The following is a 20,258-nucleotide window of genomic DNA, read 5'->3' as shown; positions in this document are numbered from 1 at the left end:
TAGCACCATCATCCAGAACAAATTAAAAGTCTCACAGCAATTAAGCAGATTTTGAAAATGAATTTCCCATGGTTCAATGGTTCAACAAGCAATCTTGAGTTAAGTATGAGAGAAGAGTTTTAGAAGGAGAGGAGGAACTGACTGCTGAATTTCCAAAGAAAACACATAATTGGTAGAGGCATAAACAATAAACGTCTGAGCCTCTGCTAACTAGGCTTTTACATTTCTTTTATATAAAATTGGAAATAGTCACAGAAGTGTGAAAAAATAAAAAATTAACACGGAATTGTATTAAAATGGTGCATTTTAGGAGGATTCTTTTTTCTTTGCTTTTAATTCCTTTAATATCATTGTGTTTTTGCTTAAAAACAAATAAGATTAGGAGGGGACAAAAATGCATGTTTCTAGTCACTAGATTGTAATTTCACACAAGCAATCTAAACCCAACTCTAGAGCCACCTACATCTCCCTGAACCATTGTGTCCAGGTTCGGAGCAGGCAGAAAACCTTTTATGTCAGCTCCCAAAGGACTCTGGGTGATTTAACACTGGGAAATCATTCTTGGGTTAAAAGAATAAGACTAATAATAAAATAACATGTAGCATATTCTATGTGGTTACAATTTGCAAGTTACTGTATACATACTTTTCATTTCACAGATTATTTCATTTAATCCTCACAGCAATGTCACAAGCGCTACCACTCCCATTTTACCCAAGAGGTAGATGAGGAAACGCTGGCTCTGAGTTTCAATCATTTGTTCAAGCCCACCTAGCCACCAAGGGGTAGAGCCAGGATTTCTATCCAGTCCTTCTGAACGCAACACTCTTGCTTATATTTAGAATAGCAAACTTCCATTTCCGCTGTGGTTTTACCTAGCCTTTAGAGCAGTGGATAGGTTCATAGCGTACACACACACACACACACACACATACACACACACGTCATTATTTTAGAGGGAAGGCCTGCATGATGATGTGATGACCCAGCCGAGGAGGAATCCCTGTCGCGTCTTTCAAGCCCATTTTCTCTCCATCACCACCGCCTCCTCTCCCCTGACTCTTGTGTCAGCTCTGTGTCCCCTCCCCAGTACTTCCACCTCTAGCTGGAAGGTCTGGCTAAGAGAAGTCCAAGTCCAGCTTTTGCGTAGCTTTCTCCTTGGTTTTTGCTTCCTTCCCTTTCAGTGTACATCTGCTTCTTAAATCTCTGTTCCCACCTTTCCACCTGGCTCCACTGGAAAGTCAGCAGGCCCAGGCTCCTCTTTGCCTGCAGGCACCTATTCCACACAGCATGTTTCAGTACAGTTCAGGAACCTGGAAGAATGTGTGGATGAATTCATTCCCACCCACCAGATCAACAAGCTGAACACAATGGGATGCAGAGGTGGTTATTTGAATGTCTTACGCTTTCTTGTCAAGGGCAGTTATAAAAGCTGACATCACAAATACATTACTGATCTCTAACAAGAACCATAAATACATCTGCAAAATTCTTAGAAGGGAAGCTCTGAAAGATGAATTTTCCATCTTTAAAAGTTTATAGAAAATTAAGCAAATTATGTGAGCTTCTTAAAGAAGCCCCTAAAAAACAGCTCTCAGGGAGCAGAAGAAACACACTTACTTCTTAAAGATAATAAATCACAAAATTCCATCATGGTTCCACATTCCCATTTGAACATTCAAGATTCATGTACTAGGGTGTGTTCCTTTTTCCCAGCAAATTTTATCAGCTAGTATGGATAACCACAATCACTTTGCTGCCTTTATGGCCAAATAAAGGCCGAATACATAAATCAGACCTAGCAGTAATCACTGTAACAGTAGGCATAGGTAATGAGGCACTCCCCTAGCAGTCAGGGAACTTGGTTCAAATCTTCTTTCATTGCAATTTCTCTGCGCTTTAGTTTCTATTATACAACATAACAAGAAAAGGTCCCTTCCCAAAACTCCTCAAACTTACAATTTTATAAATCTAAGCATATAAACCATGAAGGTGACATAATCTTTTAAGTTCAAGTAAGTAATAAGAAACCTGTCCTCATTTAAATTATAAAAGAATAGCCCAGAATAGAGTGTTAGAAATTTTAGGGCTGACCTTAAAGTTGAAGCATTTTAGCTACCCCTGCAACAGGTCCAAAATGCAAGGCATTTATCTATTTCTTCAAAAAGTATTACTGAACACCTACACTGCACTACCCTGTGGTAACCACTGGAGATAAAGATGAGCACATTAGACCATCCTTGCTCTCATGTAGCTTATAGTCTTACAGGGATTATACTTTAACTTTATTTTTCTTTATAATTCCTTATAATACAGTGCGATAACTCTAGCTAAGGTTTCAGAAGTAGTTAATATTTTATAAAAGATCGTTTCTTTCCTTGAAGCTTGACTTTCAAAGGTCTTTGTCATTTATATTATATCTAGAAGCAAAAACATTTCCCAGTGGATGATGACTTCAATTTTATAATGTAAAACAGAACAACTGGGATTTGCTATGCAGCAAGCATGGATGGAATCTCTCTTCCACATATAGAGTGGTATTCATTTAAAAGCCAAGCTACCTGGGCTATATATGCTATAAAGAGCGGTGAATACTGGCAAGCATTTTAAAATGCAAAATTTAAGATTCAAATTAAACCCTGGTGAAAACTATCACTAACTGGATCAAAAAGTAAGTTAACTGCTCTAATTCACCAAATGTGTGGATGACATGCTTCTTGAACTGCTGGCTTGCATGGATTACGCTTAATGGGAAGGCTGTAAAGCAGGGTTGCTGGGTTTCTAATTTTATGTAATTCACTAAGAGGCAGAAATAAGCTGCCATGAGCCTAACTAGACATGGGATGACTCAAAAAAATCCTTAAAAAGTTAATTAGTGACGACTTCTAATTCAGGGAAATGTCTCACATACATTGATGGATCTAGCACATACGCACAGGTAACTTATGTTCTCTCAATTAAATCCATAACCTCCTGTGAGGGAAAAATGTTCAGACGAGGAAACTGAGGCTGGCTCATAGAATGTAAATGGTTTGCCCAAGTTTGATAACAAACTGGATCACACCCATTGATCAACCCAAAAACCGCATGCCAGCAGTTAGAAATCTGATCACTTTAAATCATTAAGTCTATCATTTGAACAGAAACATCATATGGAAAACCCTGAGCCAACACCATGTTGTTTTGCAGTGTGACAATTTCCTAGGAATCTTATAAGAAGTCCAAGTCATTAAAGGCAACTTCCAAATTCCTGTAACGTCACTGCTTAGCTGGGAGAGTTACTCTAACGTGAGATGCACAAAGAGTTGGCGGCTTTCCTGGACAGAGCTGGTATCAGTACCTAACCACATCCTGACCTGGAAATGTTGTCTTCTCAAATATATACTAGTGCTGATTTTGTTCAAATCCCAAGCCTACTGCTCATCCCTCCCCCAAACTATATTTTCTCTCTTTGTCTTTTTTTTTTTTTTTTTTTTGTGGTACGCGGGCCTCTCACTGCTGTGGCCTCTCCCGTTGCGGAGCACAGGCTCCGGACGCGCAGGCTCAGCGGCCATGGCTCACGGGCCCAGCCGCTCCGCGGCATGTGGGATCTTCCCGGACCGGGGCACGAACCCATTTCCCCTGCATCGGCAGGCAGACTCTCAACCACTGCGCCACCAGGGAAGCCCTCTTTGTCTTTTTTAACAGGTAGGTAGGGTAGAGAAGCGACATGAGAGGATTCTCCCGATCTCTAGAAAAAACTAAGATGCTAACTGAAAGGGGACCTTAGCATACTTTAAGTTTAAATATCTTAGGCATCTACAAATTATTCTGTTTCTTTCTCTTTCATCAACTATTATCCAGAAACAACACATTCTCATAGAGCATAACTCTGTTCCATTTGGGCATGTTCAAAGAACGATGCCGGCCGAGGATTTAACACAGGCTGGCTCGTGAACGTGCAAACGCTGTACAGTTAGGAGACTGGGTGACTGAACGTATGTCCAAGGCCCTGGAGTTGCCTGTCACAAGCCCCTCCCTACCTCACCCACTGCCACCTCACAATTCAGAAGAAGCTGATCCCTTCTAAGTACAGATGTGTTCTTTAAGTGACAGCAAGGCCCCTGGTGCAGTCTCTTTCCAAAGCCTCAGTAAAAATCTTATCTACAACTTCCTTTTGCCCAGGCACGCAGGGGCTGAACTCAGAGCCCATTTCACACAAGCCAGAACTAGCTCAACAGAGCAAAGCAAAGAAAGGAATGTGGGGATGTGTCTTTTCTACATTTGAGGCATTCCGTTCTCAGGTGAGTTCTAACCTAAATGACAGCAGATAAAATATATAAGAACCCGGAGTAAAGGGAACAGAAAAAAGGCTTGATCTGCCTTGAGAGAGGGCTGGGTTTCACAAATATGGATGCCAACTTTTTGGTTGGGATCACCTGAAGGCAAGCATGTTAAAGAGAGAATTAAAAGAAAAAAAAATTCATCACAGCTAAATCAGAGGACGCAGAAAAACAGTGCTTTGTGACTCTGTTTAGTTTCAGTAAAAATAAAAGAAGTAGAAGAATCTACCCTGTAATACTGGCAGCTCTGAAATCACAAAAAATATGCTTGTCAGACACAACTGCATAAGGCCTTCAGCCCTGTTTTGGCAATTTGAATTTTCTACTTGCCATTACCTTCAGAGTGAAGAAATGGCAGACACAAAGGATGAGCAACTTTGTTGTTTCTTCTGTATGTAAAACAGACCCAGAAAATACAGGGCATGTCACTTCCCCTAAACTCACTACAACTTCAGAATTGTGCCTGCCACAAACATCTCCCGAAAGCACAAAAGTTAGTCACAGACGTTTAGACAAGGAAGCTTTAGACTGAGGAAGTCTTTAAACATGAGGATGTATGTCACTTTTGGTTGGATTGGTAAGGACCATAGTGCACAGTTTTAAGTTTTAAATTTACATTTTCTCAAGCAGGAGAAAGGGGATGTACCGCCCGCTCAGCAAACAAGGAAGAAATTTCACTTTATTTTTGTTTTTTATTATTATGTGGTATTCTTTAGAATCCACATAGAACAGCTTAACACTCCATATAATCCTATTGCTTCATCAGAAATTAGCTAAGAACATTAAGTACACAAAGGCAAGCAGAAGACAGTAAAGTTATTGCTACTTTATTTTCAAGTAACAGGAAAGTCAATAGGGCTTTAAGAACCACAAGTTGGGAATTTTCTGCACATTAACTATACGACGGAAATCAGATGATCTTCACACTGAAACGCAGAAAGAGATATATGCTTGGAGTGCTGACTGACATTAGAACCTGAGTCTAAACCAAGGCTCTGCCTCTAATTGTGTAAACTGAGCCCCTTCCCTTTCTTGGGACTCCAATTCCACCTCAAAGGAGGTAGGACAAGACGGTCTCCAAGGCCCTTTCATCTTTACAATTTAATAGCAACAAGCTTCACAGCTTCCATTTAGGCCAGATACCACCAAAGGGGACAGACACAGTGGATCCAAAAAGCTGCACTCATGGCAAGTGATAAGATCACAAAGCTTTAGAGTGGAATCAATTAACATACCCCAGCCTATAATGTAATGATGCCACTGGAAGAGGAAGGGGTGCTACTGCTAGGTGTGAAATGACTTGCCTATATCCAGAGACCCCAGAACCCGGAGCATGCTCCCTTTCTCTTCCTGTGTCCTCATGGTACCTACCACACATCTACATCTCTCTGCTGCCAGTGAGTTTCTGTGGCAAATTGTCCCAACTGCTGTAGACTTAGAAAATGGCATAACCAAGCTCTATTAAAAGTGCCTATAAAGCAAAAGTAATTAACCTGGAACAAAATGTGCATGCTTTAGGACAATGATTTAGACTCACATTCTTTTTAGCTAGTTATCTGCAACAATATTAATATCTACAATTTGGGGAAGGCTCATTCTGAGACATAGAGTTATAATGGGAATTCATGTTGGAAAGCAGGATGACCTCTCTGGGCACCTTCAAACCCAAAATGAGTAATGCTTTGGGTCAATCCACTTCCCTCTGCCTAAATAGATCCATGAATCTGGAGGTGTTTGACAAAGTGGTGGTGACTCAAGAAAGAAAAAGAATAGAAAATAAATGACATCAAGGCTAAATTCTTCCAGATCTAAGAGCAGAGAGGTGCAGAGAAAGAAAAGTAGGAGAAACAGATACAAGTTAAGCAGATGGTTTCAGCAAAATGTCCTCTGGGAATCAGATCTCTGGTGGGCCTGGCTCAATGAGAAACCCAAAGGGTGCCTTATCCTCACGATAGTGGATTCCTCACTACAGTCATCCATGAAATAGGAGGCCTCTGCCCCACAGCACAGTTGAGGGTGAGAACCAAGGAGCTTTTGTGACTTATTTGCGATCACGGAGACCACAGATCGTCTGCAGAGTTACAGCCAAGTTCCTCTCCACTACATGATGCTGCCCTGAGACCAGGCACTCTCCCCCTGGGAGGGGCTTAGTCCAAAACTAAAAGCAGCAGATAACTGGCCCCCAACCAGCTCTCATGAGCTTAACCTCCTTAATCTGGGGCTTGAAAAAAAAAAAACAAAAACTGAACCAATCATTTACAGACCGTTTACCTTCTACATAAAGAAAAATCATAATGCCTTGCCAAAACAAATGTAATAACTTGGCATCTTCTTTCAATTTCTTCTGCTTTCTTGGAAATGTGTATTTATGGATAAAGCCTCTTAGTTAACCCAGGGAATTAACTAGAAGATTAAGAAGGCCCTATAATTCCTGTGGGCCAGTGAAGAAAGAACACCCTTTACCAGGGAATATTAAAAGAATAGAGTAGAAAAGAAAAAGAGGGAGCAGAAATTGCACTTGAAGGCCCAGGATTTAAACAGGCAAGTAGAGAGAAACACTAGCTCAGCTTGGGGGGAGTGGGTGACATAGGAAGTAGATGTTGGAAATCCAGGCATAAGTTATGTCCCAAAGAGACGCTCTCATATGTTTATAGGGGCCTTAATTTTCCTTTCCTGAATCCATATTCTACTCCTATCTCCCTTCTCCACACCCACATTCCCCTCTCTTGTATTTAACAGCTATATTCAGAACCTATTGTGTATACTAAGTCTAGCTGGCATTCAGGTCGAAGCAACTCTTTGACAAGTTTTCAATTACAACTCTCAGTTACTCTTTGCTGTGTGTAATAATTTTTTGGTGGGGGGTGGGGAGCTGGGGTGTAATTTCCTCAGGTTTAGCCCTCTTCAGCATGGCCTGTAAGCACTGGCCAACACCCACAACAGCTGGTGAAGGAGGTTAATATATTTTAGGAATTGGGATCATTTGTATAGGAAGTAACTAGGTCAGTGAATAGTACCCAGGCAGTGATGGGAGTATGTGGTCTGGGAAAGGCGTAGAAGCAGAAAAAGCTAGTCTGAGCTTTCATCTTCTATTGAATCTGTGTAGAATGTTTCATCACACTTGACTCTTTGTTTCCCATAGAAATTGAAGGAACAATAGGAGGAGAGTGGCATTAGACTTGAGAGCATGGCTTGATTCAGTTCAGGATCATGGGCTTGAATGCCAGCCCTCTTATTTACCATCTCTGTTAACTCTGAAAAGTTCCTTAAGTGAGCCTCACGTTCATCTGAAAACTGGAGAAAGTACCTGCTCCTCTAGGTTGTTATGTTCATTAAGTGAATCAATACATGTAAAATGTTTTCCACAGTCACCCAATAAATCTTCAAAACAGCAACAAATCGTAATTAGCCAAATCCCTCACTACTGGTCAGATGACACTCTGATTATTGCTTTCACTCCTCAACAAAATTTAATTATGGGTGGAACATGGTAGGGTGGGAGGGATGGAGGGGAGGGAGAGGTAGTGCTAAAGGGCTAAAGAACCTTAGGATTTCTGTATTCTAAAACATATGAGTTGCTCTTTTCTGTTATTTATCAATTCTTTTTGATTAGCCCTATTATGAAAAGGGAAAAACGCAAAACATTTCATCATCAAGTTTGAGAACTTCAGTGCCTCAAGCTCCTCCTCTCCACTCCCATCCCCATCCAGGCACTTTTTCTGGGAACCATCCACATCTGGCACACTTGTCTATTCTATTGTGCCACCGTTACAACACCTCAGAGAAAACAGAAGACAAATGAAATAGACATGATCTTTTCACGTCTTGATGCTCTCTGTCTCCCTTCATCTCTTAGAGTCTCTATCAAAACTGAGGGTAGTAAATCTCTCAATAGAGAAAATCCATCAACATTTTTTCCAATGGGACATGTACCTATTCACGGCGTCAGCATGGAAGCCTCCAGTTTGAAATGCCCTCATTATTATGCATGGGTGTGTATATAAACAAAAATTATCCTTTGGGGAAACTGAATTTTCAACTTTCAGTAACAATCCACACTCTCTAAAAAACCTCTCCAACCTCAGTTGATTTCTTCTCTCCTCTTCCTTTGAAAAAGTCCAGACTTACATAACTGTATAAATATGTTAAAACCACTAACTAGAGAAAATAAAATTGAGTAATCTTCCTTAAGGTAGCAGAACTCAAACACTTTGTGGCTAATGAACTTGGCTGCTCAGCCAGTTGGATTATTCATAGAATTATGGGTACTGGTTAGAACCTGTAAGAAATTGGTTGGACTGGCATATACAGACTTCTCAGAAGTTGTCCTCCCTTAGCTGGGTCAAGGCTCTGCTTTATTAAGTACAGCTGGACTCCTTTTCACTTATCATCAGATTTGATACTTTTTCTTTTAACATGTTACCTGTTGGTTAGAAATGAGAAACTATTTGCATTTACAGTGTTACTTATCATGTCTGTCTACATTCAAACCATTTCTATTCAGCCCTAGAATGCAAGGCTTTGGGAAGTGGGGTCAGGAGCACCTAATGGTTGATAATTCTGGATTGACTGGAATCCAATCCGAGTTTTGACCCTGACTAGCTAGGTAATCTTGAGCAATTTTTCTAAAACCTTTCTGTACCTCAGTTTACTTATATGTAAAATGGGTACAACAGTACCAATGTGGCAAGGCTTTGCGTGAATCAAATTAAACAAAGTCTGGCACACAGTACATATTTAACACATTTAGTATTATTTATATTGTTATATTAATATGTTAAGATGAAATGCTAATATAACTATTTGATTGATGACATAATTAACAGGGCTTCTCATTTCACATGTTCTCAAATTCCCAGGAAATGAGTGAGAATTATCATGATATTAAAAACCTCATCATAAGAAATCTTTAGCTAGTGAACTTGGATTAAGAGGGACTCTTTTCTACCTCTGGCTCCCTGAGGTTACTCAGGCTTCAAGTCCCCTCTTTCCTAAGCCCTAGTCAGCATTGTAGCACTATGCTGGGTACACATTAGGCTCTAATCAATATTTTGCACATTAGGTAGGTAACATACATGAGCTCTAAGCTAAGGACTTTCACACAATTCCAAATTCTAAATCTCCATAGAAACACCTTTATGAGGAAGATAAGGTAAGAATCTTTCCTCAGTCTACATGGATTAAAAAAAAAATTTTTTTTAAGGCTGCATTATTGCAAAATGTCAACTAGCTAGGAAAGGCTTTGAGTCTAGATCTGGGTTCCAGGCAGGGGACTTGAAAACCTTACAAAGCCACACTATTATCTCAAGGAAATGTTTCTCACTTTGAACAGGGAAAAGGGAAAGTTCCAAAAGAAGCCTAGACAGGCTGTACTGAATGATTAGATGAAAGCATGATTAGAGACTGTTAGCACTAGCATGACTTTGTTGCAATAACCAAGTAGATAGCTTAGATAGTTTTTTAAAAGTCAAATAATGCAATTTCAATTACAAAAAATTTCCCACTCTTTACAAAAGAAATTTTGAGGTTGCACAGTACTTCCACAAACCGTATTAGATACTCTGATAGTTAACAAAGAAAAAAATGACATGGTTTAGTCAGATATGAAATTTTACAAAATAAGAATCAAATACAGAAAACTGTGGAGTAACATCAACCAAAAGCAAGTTCATTAGTTCTTTTCTCAACAGATACCCAAACACTGCAGGACTGCCAAGTACTGCATTATTAATATATGTTAAAATGTAATAAATACCACAACAAGTTTAAAACCTAATATATTGAGAAGCAAACACTTATATACTCTGCATAACTGTGATTTTATTAAATTTCTTAAAATCCTGCCCCTTTCAAATAAGTGATAGTAGCAGAAACAAAAACTCTTCATATGAATGGACCACAATCAAAACCATCCATAGTTTCCACTCAAACAATAATAGCCCAATAATACGGCTATATCATTGAAAAGCAGTAGAAAAGACCATGCTAAAATTGAGAAAACTGGTTATACATGTGTGTATATGTATGTGTATTATACATGTATACACACACATAATATTCTCAGCAATAAAAAACAAGAAAAGGCTGCTAACATACTAAGCCTTTGAAAGAAAGCAATCCTTCCTAAAATAATAATAATGGGCAATTTGTTGATACTTATTTGGGTTTAAGTTTGGAATATTCTAATTTACGGGTATGCTTAAAACAATGCAATAATTTTCTATTCATCCAACCCTGATCTTTATACTCTTACCAGTTTTAGAACAGGTGGGAACGGTGACCTGCTTTTCCAACCATTATATCTCCCAGACATGACTAATTTGAAGCTGAGCAAATTGCACATAATAGGCCAGGGAATCAAGTTCATGATTTTTAGTCGGCTGCACTGTTGTTTCAGCACACATGGTCTCCTTCCCCTCCCCCCTTCCACCACCCCTGCAGCTGCTTCTCCATGAACTAAACTCACCAAACGTGAAATCAAAGGAAAATTATTTTTTTAATTTTCTGCAGGCTTATTTTTAAGGAGGCTAAAGATTAAGCTATATCTCTAAAAATATTTTCTTTTCCTTCAGGGGTTCTTAAATTTTTAAATGAATTCTAAATACAAAATAAGTTAGCCACTTAAGAAACCTTCTCAATACATAAGAAAACAATCAGATGCATGATTTTATAATGACTCAAAGTTTTTACAAAAGCATGGCATAATTCATTGAATTCTTAAGTACCCCAAATTCTACCACATAAGATATTGCTTTCCAGAGACTTCTTGAAAAATCCCATTAAAGGCTTAGCAGTATACAGACCCTGGCACAAAACAAACAAACAAAACAAGCACGAAAACAAACAAAAAAAAACCTTGGTTCTAAGAAGGCTGTTGGAGCAGGGGAGGATTTAAGCTGACTAAACCAAAACCCAATCCCTCTTATTTCCTTTTTACCTAGTGTTTAAATTTTTCCCCATCAATTCTAGAAGGCTACAACCAAACACCAGCCTGAATGCCACACAAAACTTAAGCACTGAAAAATTCATACAATTTCACAACTGAAAGGGATCTCAAATTCATCAACCTACCAATGAGGAGACTGAAGCCTGTTGGTTAACTGAAAAACTGCCTGTCACCTTGGGTGCGTGGTTTGTCATTATTGTTTGGGGGTGGTGGTTGATTGTTTTTGTTTTGCGTCTGCGTGTGTGGAGTACTTACACCCTTACCATCAGGAGCTTTGCCATTCGGATCCTCCCCTTTCTAGGCTGTCATGTTTCCTTTCATCTAGGACAACAGTGATCAAAAAGGAACATTATATACCAAGGCCAATTCAAAGTGAAGATTTCACTTTCTCACTTGGCCTCTGCTGATGAATTAGAAAGACACTGCACACCCAAGATACCGGACTTCCTACGCATCAATAGGGTTGAGCAGTGAAGAAGTTCTCTTCTCACTGCGGAGCGTGGAAGAGGAGGTTTCTGGACTTTACTTAGACTTTCCAGCCTACACACTTCTTCAGCTACTGATTCCACTCACTCACTTTCTTGAAGTTCCATCCTTTGCTTAGTTTCACCTGCTTTCCAGTTTAGGGAAGTTTGGTGGGAAAACATATCACTTACCTTTTGTTGATATTTATTTCCCATGTTTTTGTCTTATAGCATACCTAAGTTCTTAGATTTGTTTAACAGCAAAAAAAGAAAAAAATTACTCTATAACTGGTTGAGGTAAAGGCTAAGCCACTATTCAAGTGTTGCGGTGAAATGGATCTGATCTTTTCAGCCTTCAGGCCAGAACTAGGGACATAGCCTTGGCAACTGAGGAAGGAGGAGAGGTAAGAGGTGAACGTACACAACAATTTCCCCCAACAAGTGTTATACAGAGATAGTTTTCTTTTTCAAGTAAAGATGGAATTAAATCTGTTGATTTACTGAGGGGAATCTAGACCTATCACTAACTTTTTGAGATTGTTATCAGATACGGTCACTAATCAAGTTCTCAGGGAAAAACAACCCTTGGCACCACTTACTCCAAACAAACCCCTCTTTGAACATACAACTGTTCTGATCCTATGGAAACTCCAATGTCCAGCAGCCACTCACCAGTGCCCTTGGACCTTCACCACAGTACTAAGATTCCAGAAATTATGCTAGTTCCAGAAGTGCCCTAAGAAACCTACAACAGTGGATAATGGGCTAGATCAACTTTAGAAAAAGAAACACACACCAACAAATACCAGGGAACTATGTGTAATGGTTCACTGCTTGTGCAAAAACCTCAGAGGATGAAGGTCAGACAGGGATAATAGGCCAATTTAATTCTGAAAGCACAAGGTGCAAGAAATTTTAATTATGGTCTGCCACTGAAATCACACAAGATCCAATGGCATCTAACTGCAACTGCTCATCAAGGGAGACAAGAGGTGTAATTGTAACCGCTGCATAATCACCGTGAGGGCACAGAGAAGGCTGCCTTCAGCTCCCAGTAGAGAATGTATTAAGAGCCTCGAAAAATCCAATACAGGGAAACATGGAGATTGCACGTAGCTAAACAGGAGCTCCTAACGGGAGGGGTGGGAGGGAGGGTTCCAGGAATAAAAAGATTAAGCTGTTTGACCCAAATTGAGGATATGAGCTTGGAAAACTCCGAACCTCCTTCTGCTTTGTGGATACACACACAGCGAAAGGCACGCTCTCCTCCAGAAATTTCTCTCCTTGGTGAAGCTTCACCCACTCTCCTTTGTTTAAACAATTAGCTTGGATGTTACGGTGATTTACAAAACCAGACTCCCTTTCATTTGTTCCCATCAAACCCAAGTCTGGAGACAAAACGCCAGGCACAGGACTCGAGGTGCCCAAGCCTGTGCAGCTCTCACGACCACGACGACACCCGCGCCGCGCGGGCTCCGGAAAAGGGACGCGCGCAGAAAGCCCCTCCGTAGACTCTCCACTCCGCAAAGTTTTACAGATCTGCGAAATACGGAAGCCAAGCCTCTCATCCGCACCCGTGGCGAAGTTGGCGCTGAAGTTTGCGCCGGGACGTCCTAAATCTCGAGGGTAAAGGGAAAGCGAGTGTGCGGAGAGGCGGGAGGATGGATGGAGATGGAGACACGGCGACAAGAAGGGAGTATTTTTGAGTGGAAGGTCCGTGAAACCATCTTCTTCACCCGGAAGCGTGTTTGGCTCGAGAGGTCCGGGCGATGCACGCCAGGGGAGGTCTCCCAGGGGGGAGCTGTCACCTGCGGGGGGCTGCGGCGGGGGCGCAGGCCGCCCTCCTAGGCGCCAAGGCAGGACCCGGGGCTCCAGACTCACCGGCTCTCGGAGCTCTAAGAAGTGGGGGAGGGGAGATTCGCGAGAGGGCGGGAGGCCAAAAGCAACACCTTTCCGATACGCCTTTCCCCTCCGACCTCTCCAACTTCCCGCAGCTCCATCCAAGGACTCTCTCCCACCGTACCTCACCCCATCCAGGCTCCGGGCCAAGGCTCGGACCTTGCGGACGGCCACGGCGGGGCGTGGGATGGGAGTGCGACGAGGAAGCTGAGGGCACGAAGGTCAGGACCCAAAATGCAAACTCTCAGCCCCCAGCTGAGACAACCCAAAGCGTTTACACATGCAGAGATCACAGCCCTGTAACAGGGCTCTCTGGGTTTGCGCCGGGCGCAGTTCTCTGACTCTTCAGTTGTTCCTAATAAAGTCGATTACGTTGCCCTCCGGGAGCTGATTGGGAGGGAAGCGAGAGGAAAAGGGGGGGAACGCGGGAAAAGGCGGGGGGGGGGGGGGCGGCAATCAACTTTGTAACCCAGCGCTTCCTCGCGCGATCCGTCGCCATGCTTAAGATTCCCACCCCCGCTACCCCCCTCCTTCCTTTCAAGTGGATACTGAAACTAGGCCAAAACTTTTCCCCCTCCTTTTCTCTTAGCCACTAGACTGGATTGTGCCCCACGGAGCCCCATGGAGCTCTGCTTTCTTAAGCACAATAGCCGGACTAATTAGATCATAGAAGCAAGGCAGTGATACTGTAACAAGTAGCCGAAGAGGCAAAGAGGGAAGGGGCCCGAAAAGAGAGAAAGGGGGAAAAGTTTGCAGCTCTCGCACTTACCAATCAAGCCTCCCACCAGAAAGGCGATGATTTGGAACAGGAGCAGAATCCCACCAACAATGCACAGCTTCTTGGTGCTCATGTTTTCTATAATTGCCCCAGCCATTTTTGCGCCCCCCTTTTTCTTTTCTCCTTGAAATAAATGTTTTAGGGTGTGCTTTTTGCTCCCTTTCCTCTCACGCTCCCTTCTCCCTCGCCTCCTTTCTGGGCGCTGCAAAACTTCAGGGGTGCGGGAGCGCGGCGAGGATGGGACCGGGACGGAAGACGCCCGCACGGATTCCCCCGGCACAGCCGGCTCGGGCTCCCCCAATGCCAGGAGCTGTGATTGTGGCCGCTCCGCCGCCTGTGGACGCTTAAAGGAGCAGGGAAGCGGATCACATGACGCCGCCTCCCTCCCTTTCTTCCTCCCTCCCTCTCGCGCTTCCTCCCTCCCTCCCTACCTCCCGCTCTTCCACTCCCTCTTGCCCGCCAGTGCGGGGCTCCGAGCTCTGGCGGGTGCTGGTGTCCCGCTCCCGGGCCTGGAAGGCAACCTGTCCCGCCAGGGGCTCGTGTCGTTTGGGGGTTGATGTTGTTCTTTAGTGGGTTCCCCCTACTCCGCTTCCCACACGTTTCTTCTTCTGGTGCGAGATTTAAATCCCCCGTGGGCAGCTCGGCAGACCTTTAACTTACGCCTTGACTTTAGGAAATGGTCCCCACCCCCAACTGCTAGAACTCTCTTTAGGAAAGAGGAGGAGAATCTTTTAAAGGGACCCAATAGATGCTTAGGTCAAAGCACGGAGATGCGGAATAAAGTCTCAGCTGGGCTTCCTTCTGCCTGCTCCCAGCCTCGTTATTGGGCAAATAGCCAGCTAAATCCCCCCACTGCACCCCTTGGGGAACACTGCGCTCCAGCCAGATCAGGCCACTGTTCATTACCACATTATCCCCCCACTCCATAGGTTTCCAGAGCCTTAACCCTGGCTCTTGCCTTGAAAGAAAATATATTCTACCCCATCGGAGTTTTAAACCTCATTTAAAAACCAGCTCGCCTGAAAAATCTTTCTTACTTTCTAAACCACCTCCTTTTAATATCTCCGGACATTAAGCCCCTACAATTCCTGTGTTTATGTTCTTACCTCCTATTGCAAGGACTTGTGTGTACACGTTTGTCTCCACCATTTAGCTGTAAACTCCTGGGGGATAGGGACCGAGTGCTCTTCATCTTTGTACCCCCCGTGGTGCTTAACAAAATTCTAGCTCTAGTAGGTCCTCTGTAAAGTTTTGTGGAATGAATAAATAAGTGAATGTGAAAGCAAGCCCACGGTGTGCATTTCAAAAGCCTGAGACCTTATTTGCCTTAGAGGGAACACAAATTAAGTTACAATGTTTGTCCTCTCTTTGTAAGGATATATTTATATTTATGCTTAACTTCCAGGGGAAAAGGTAAGTGGGACTCTAGAGATTTCCTGCTCCATCAAGTCTAAATTCCTGGGCCTGGCTGTTCCACGTTACATAAACTAGCCACTTGGCCAGTATAGCTCACATTGCCCAACAGACCCTTGGTTTGGTAACACCCTATTCTCACACATACACAGTTTCCACCACCCACCACCCCTTACTTGCCTGGTTTCTTGTCCCTCGCCTCCACCTACACCCTCTTCATGCCAAGGGAATATCCCAAGTCCTGTCTCCTCCTCTACTCTGTTCCTGATTTCTCAGTGCCCTTATAGAAGATGCCATGCAGGTTACACTTAATAGAAGTATTCGATTCTAATCTCCAGCTAGACCAGGAACTCCTTAAGGACAGGTGCCAAACCATACATATATAAAATTCCATCTCCTTGGAGTCTAACAGTTTTTAACAGTTCTGAGGATACAGTTGCTATTTATTTATTCTTTCCTTTAACCCTTTAACCAATAGGCATATATTGCGCCCTTAACTTGTCCCAAGTTTTCTTTTCTAAGTACTTGAGGATACCAAGATGTGAAGACACTTGCCCTTGACCTGGAGGAGCCCCAGACTAGCTGTTATTCACTGAATAGTGATTAACCATCTTTACTTTAAAGAACAGCAGATCAAACGGCAAATGGTCAAAAATAGACAGAATTGTTGTGAACAATAGCGGTCAACACTTTGGTACCCAAACATAGATAGACCAGCGTGGGTTATTTTTGCATTCCTTCTTTACCTTTTCAGAATCTTACATCATCTTTTTTTCCCTGTCAGAATTGGTTCCAGAGCATCATAAAAAGAAGTAAGAATGTCCTTCTCACCTTACTGCTAGTTAACTCCACATTCTGTGTTCTCATCTCAACAAGCTGGCGACTTCCACACATTTTAATAATAATGCCTTAGGGTTAGAATTCCTTTTTTTAATATCAAGGGATGTTTCTAAAGTAAGGTTGACAGGATTCAATATCAAGATTTACTCTCCATTTGATATTACATTTCACTGTTTAAGAAGAAAGAAATGGGCGTCCCACGCACTTCAAGTTTGAATTGGATCCATAAGATATTCTTGGCTAGCTGCATTGGTTTATTCATTTAAGATTAATGAGTCCTCAACTCATTTTTCTATCAACTGCTACAACACACCCCATCCCTGTAGCTCCCAAATGCATCTCTTCAGAGTAACTGGCTTAACTCCTTATGTTCCAGTGTCCACATCTGGAAACCAGAGGCTTGGGATAAAATACTGGTTCCCCACAAATATGATCCCCTATTTTGAACAGGCACTTATATAACCATTTTTATTAAAAAGAGATATTTCTAATTGCTAATAAATGCTTCTAGCTTGCCTGAGATTACCAATATTGCCAAACTGAGCGTAGGGCAGACAACATGCAATATTCATCACCATGAACTGCTTTAAAAAATTCACAATGTCTATTATGTCTTTATGAATATTAAAAGTGACTATCGGATCCTTATTTCCCAAGGGAATAACACAGATGAGTAGAAAAGAGCATGAGTGTTTGAGTCCGCTGGATCTGGGGTGTAGCCTAGATCCCAGCTCTGCCTCTTGCTATGTGTGATCACCATAAACCATTACACAGTCATTTACCCACTCTGAGCCTCAGGTTTCTCGTCTATAAAATGGAGATCATAGTAGTACCTACCTCATGGTATTCTTGCAAGATATGATGATAATGATGATTATATTTAGGAACCCTTAGAAGAAACTGATCACTAATTGGTTCATTCTCAGCTCTAAAATTTTATCATGTTATAATTATTTTTGGAAGCATATTTTAGGATCGCTCTGGGTGACTAACTATTTGACAGAAGTGCTAATAAGGCCAACGTCTAGTACTGAACTCTGAACAACACTCAGTGAACCTTAAATATAGATATTCCATTCTAAAAACTGCGCCCAATCACCAGGAAAACACTTTTTTGGAGTCATTAGGTACATTGCCCAAAAGACAGATAATCCAAGGATGCAATCCAACTCTGCCAACTGAAACTGATCATTCCAACTCCAAGTCACTAGACTTCAAGTTGGGGATCCTGATTTATCCATTGATTTATTTGAAGCGTTTGTCATATGGAAGGTCATAAAGATTGCAGTGCATATTTATTGAATGGATGAATGAATGAGTGAACAAACATATGAATAAATGAATATCTAACTGAAGGTGGATTCACTGCAATTCCTCCCCCTCTCCCAACCCCCAATTCCTATATAGCGTTCACTGACTAAATGCCTATCTGACACATTTTCCTGCGCTGAAGTTTGCACACTATCTCTATATATGTGCTGTATTGTCACCCGTGGCTGGCAAGCTCCTTAAAAACAAGGAGATATGACCTGAGCCTTTGTGTCTCTCACAGCCCCAGCACAGCAACTTGCACAGAACGAGGCTCAGTTCCTCAATTTGAGAAAGCCTCCTTTGGAAGCCAAGGGTGGCATATCATTATTGTCATCGCAGTAAATGTAACAGAGAAATACAAAAGAGTTGCACCTACCTACTCAAACACGTAATTTACTTCTCAGAGGGACCTAACAAGAGTAATAGTCCCACTCTGAGGCTTCTCATTCTCATAAATAGCTTTTATCCATAAATGGCATCCCCGCAGCTCCTCCGTTGTTGGTATTTTCTCACAGTTAGTGCCTGTGAATGCGAACAGGCATTTGGGGTTCACACTCTATTATTCAGCGTCACTTTTCTCCCTCGCTCTGTCTCTCTCCGTGAATGTATATATATATATATACATATATATATATATACATACTCCCTGAATATATATATATTCAGTTTCTTTTAAAATGCTTATTTTTTTTTCCACACAGAACCACCCTTCCCTTCTTTCTCTGAGTCCCATTGTCTTGTTTCGTGTATACACACAAGACCCTTCCCAGCTCCCCCCCACACTCACAGGCTAACCTTGGATAGGAACTATGTAGAACCCAGAGCTTGGAAGACCAGTATTTCAACCTGATCTTCAGATGAATTTGTTTAATTAATAAATACCCCACCACCACCCCCTTTTTACACATCAGCACCTGCCCTGAAGTTCTCCATTTCACTTTTTCTTTCACGTTCCTCATACATTTCAGACATTAGGCTTATTCATGCCCAACTTTAAGTCTTACTAATTGTGTAAATAAACTTGAGAAAATTACTTACCTTTTTGATATTTATTTTTCTTATTTATTAAAAAATTTTAAAAAGGTGATAATATAACCTCATAGTTTGTGGTGAGCATTAAGCAAAATAATGTTACAAAGTGCCTAGCACAGAGCCTGGCACAAAGTGGGCACTCAACAAACATTTTGCATGTTATAAAGGAGGAGATTTCTGTTCCCAGATAGAAAAAACAAACAAACAAACAAAAAACCCAAAGAACTATGAAACACCTAATTATTGTCTCTTATGAAATTATCTCTTTGAAATTGCAACCCGGAATGGCAGGTAAGAAACTTTATAGGTTTCCAGAGACCTCTGGTGGGAGGCAGCTGACAACTTGAAGTAGCCAGCCAGCACCCTGCTGCTTCCCAGGCTTGAAAGAAGCTTCAGCAGAGAGCAGACATGCCTCCAGTGTTTAAACCTCAGATGTCACACATGCTGGGTTCCTGGAGCAGAGGTGGAGGAAAGGGCTTTTTCTCTTAGCGTGTTTTCATAGCCTGTATAAGCCTAATGGGGTCTGAACGGACTGCTTCCCCCACTCCCCGTCCTCTCACGACTGCTCTCCCCATCTCACCTTGTGCTCTGTCATGCTCACAATCTCCTTTCCATCTGCTCCTCCCCAGAGACAGTGGCAGCAGGAGGAGAGCCTGGACAGAGATCTTATGATGTGTGGACAGCACTCAGCACCGTAGCACAGAATCAGCACACAAATTTTGCTGAATGAATGAATGACCAATGAACGTGTCCCAGTCCCTGGCTGTCCAGGGGTTCAAGAAGGCCCCCCACAGGTGGCCACTGGCAAGAAGAGGAGCTCAGACTTAACGTCAGCCCTAGACCATCTGGGGTGAGAATAGGCCCTGACTTGGACCAAAGCCCGGTCCTTACCCCATGTTAATTGTAAATTAGCTCAGAATCATCACTAAGCAGCTCAGCATGAAGGACAATCTCCAATAAAAACAGCTTCAGGCATCTATGTGTAATGTGGGAAAGTAAATGTTGTATGAGAATAAAATATGTGAAAGTCAAGGAACTTCATATTTCTACTTCCCACTAGCCAATGGAAACTGGGATGACTGGGAGTGAGGGAGGGCAGGTAATTCCCCAAATGTCAGATACATGGCAGCAAATAGCCCCTAATAATAACACCAATAATTATAACAGCAACAACAACAAGAACTTACATTGCTTCCTATGTACCAAGCACTCCATGAAATGCTTTACATATGTTGTCACCGTTAATGCACGTG

General features: G+C 42.1%; 1 protein-coding gene across 4 annotated transcripts in view; it reads right to left on the bottom strand.

The window, feature by feature from the left end:
* Nucleotides 1–14,756, bottom strand: part of WLS (Wnt ligand secretion mediator) — a 106,009-nt gene extending 91,253 nt beyond the window's left edge. For 2 of the 4 annotated variants that reach the window (XM_022581126.3, XM_089921163.1), the window contains exon 1: nt 14,401–14,755. In XM_022581126.3, coding sequence (XP_022436834.1) covers nt 14,401–14,506 — 106 coding nt within the window. In that variant the 5' untranslated portion in view covers nt 14,507–14,755. Of the gene's footprint in view, nt 1–14,400 lie in introns of all 4 variants that reach the window. The other 2 variants (XM_089921147.1, XM_022581128.3) reach the window with 2 other exon arrangements.
* Between the last annotated feature and the right edge of the window lie 5,502 nt (nt 14,757–20,258).

The sequence above is a fragment of the Delphinapterus leucas genome, chromosome 1 (assembly GCF_059928025.1).
Source record: "Delphinapterus leucas isolate spDelLeu-1000000601 "Yukka" chromosome 1, BTC_Dleu_Yukka2, whole genome shotgun sequence".
NCBI classification, from domain to species: Eukaryota; Metazoa; Chordata; class Mammalia; order Artiodactyla; family Monodontidae; genus Delphinapterus; species Delphinapterus leucas.
The sequence above is the reverse complement of the archived record's forward strand: the minus strand, read 5'-3'. Positions and strand labels throughout refer to the sequence as shown.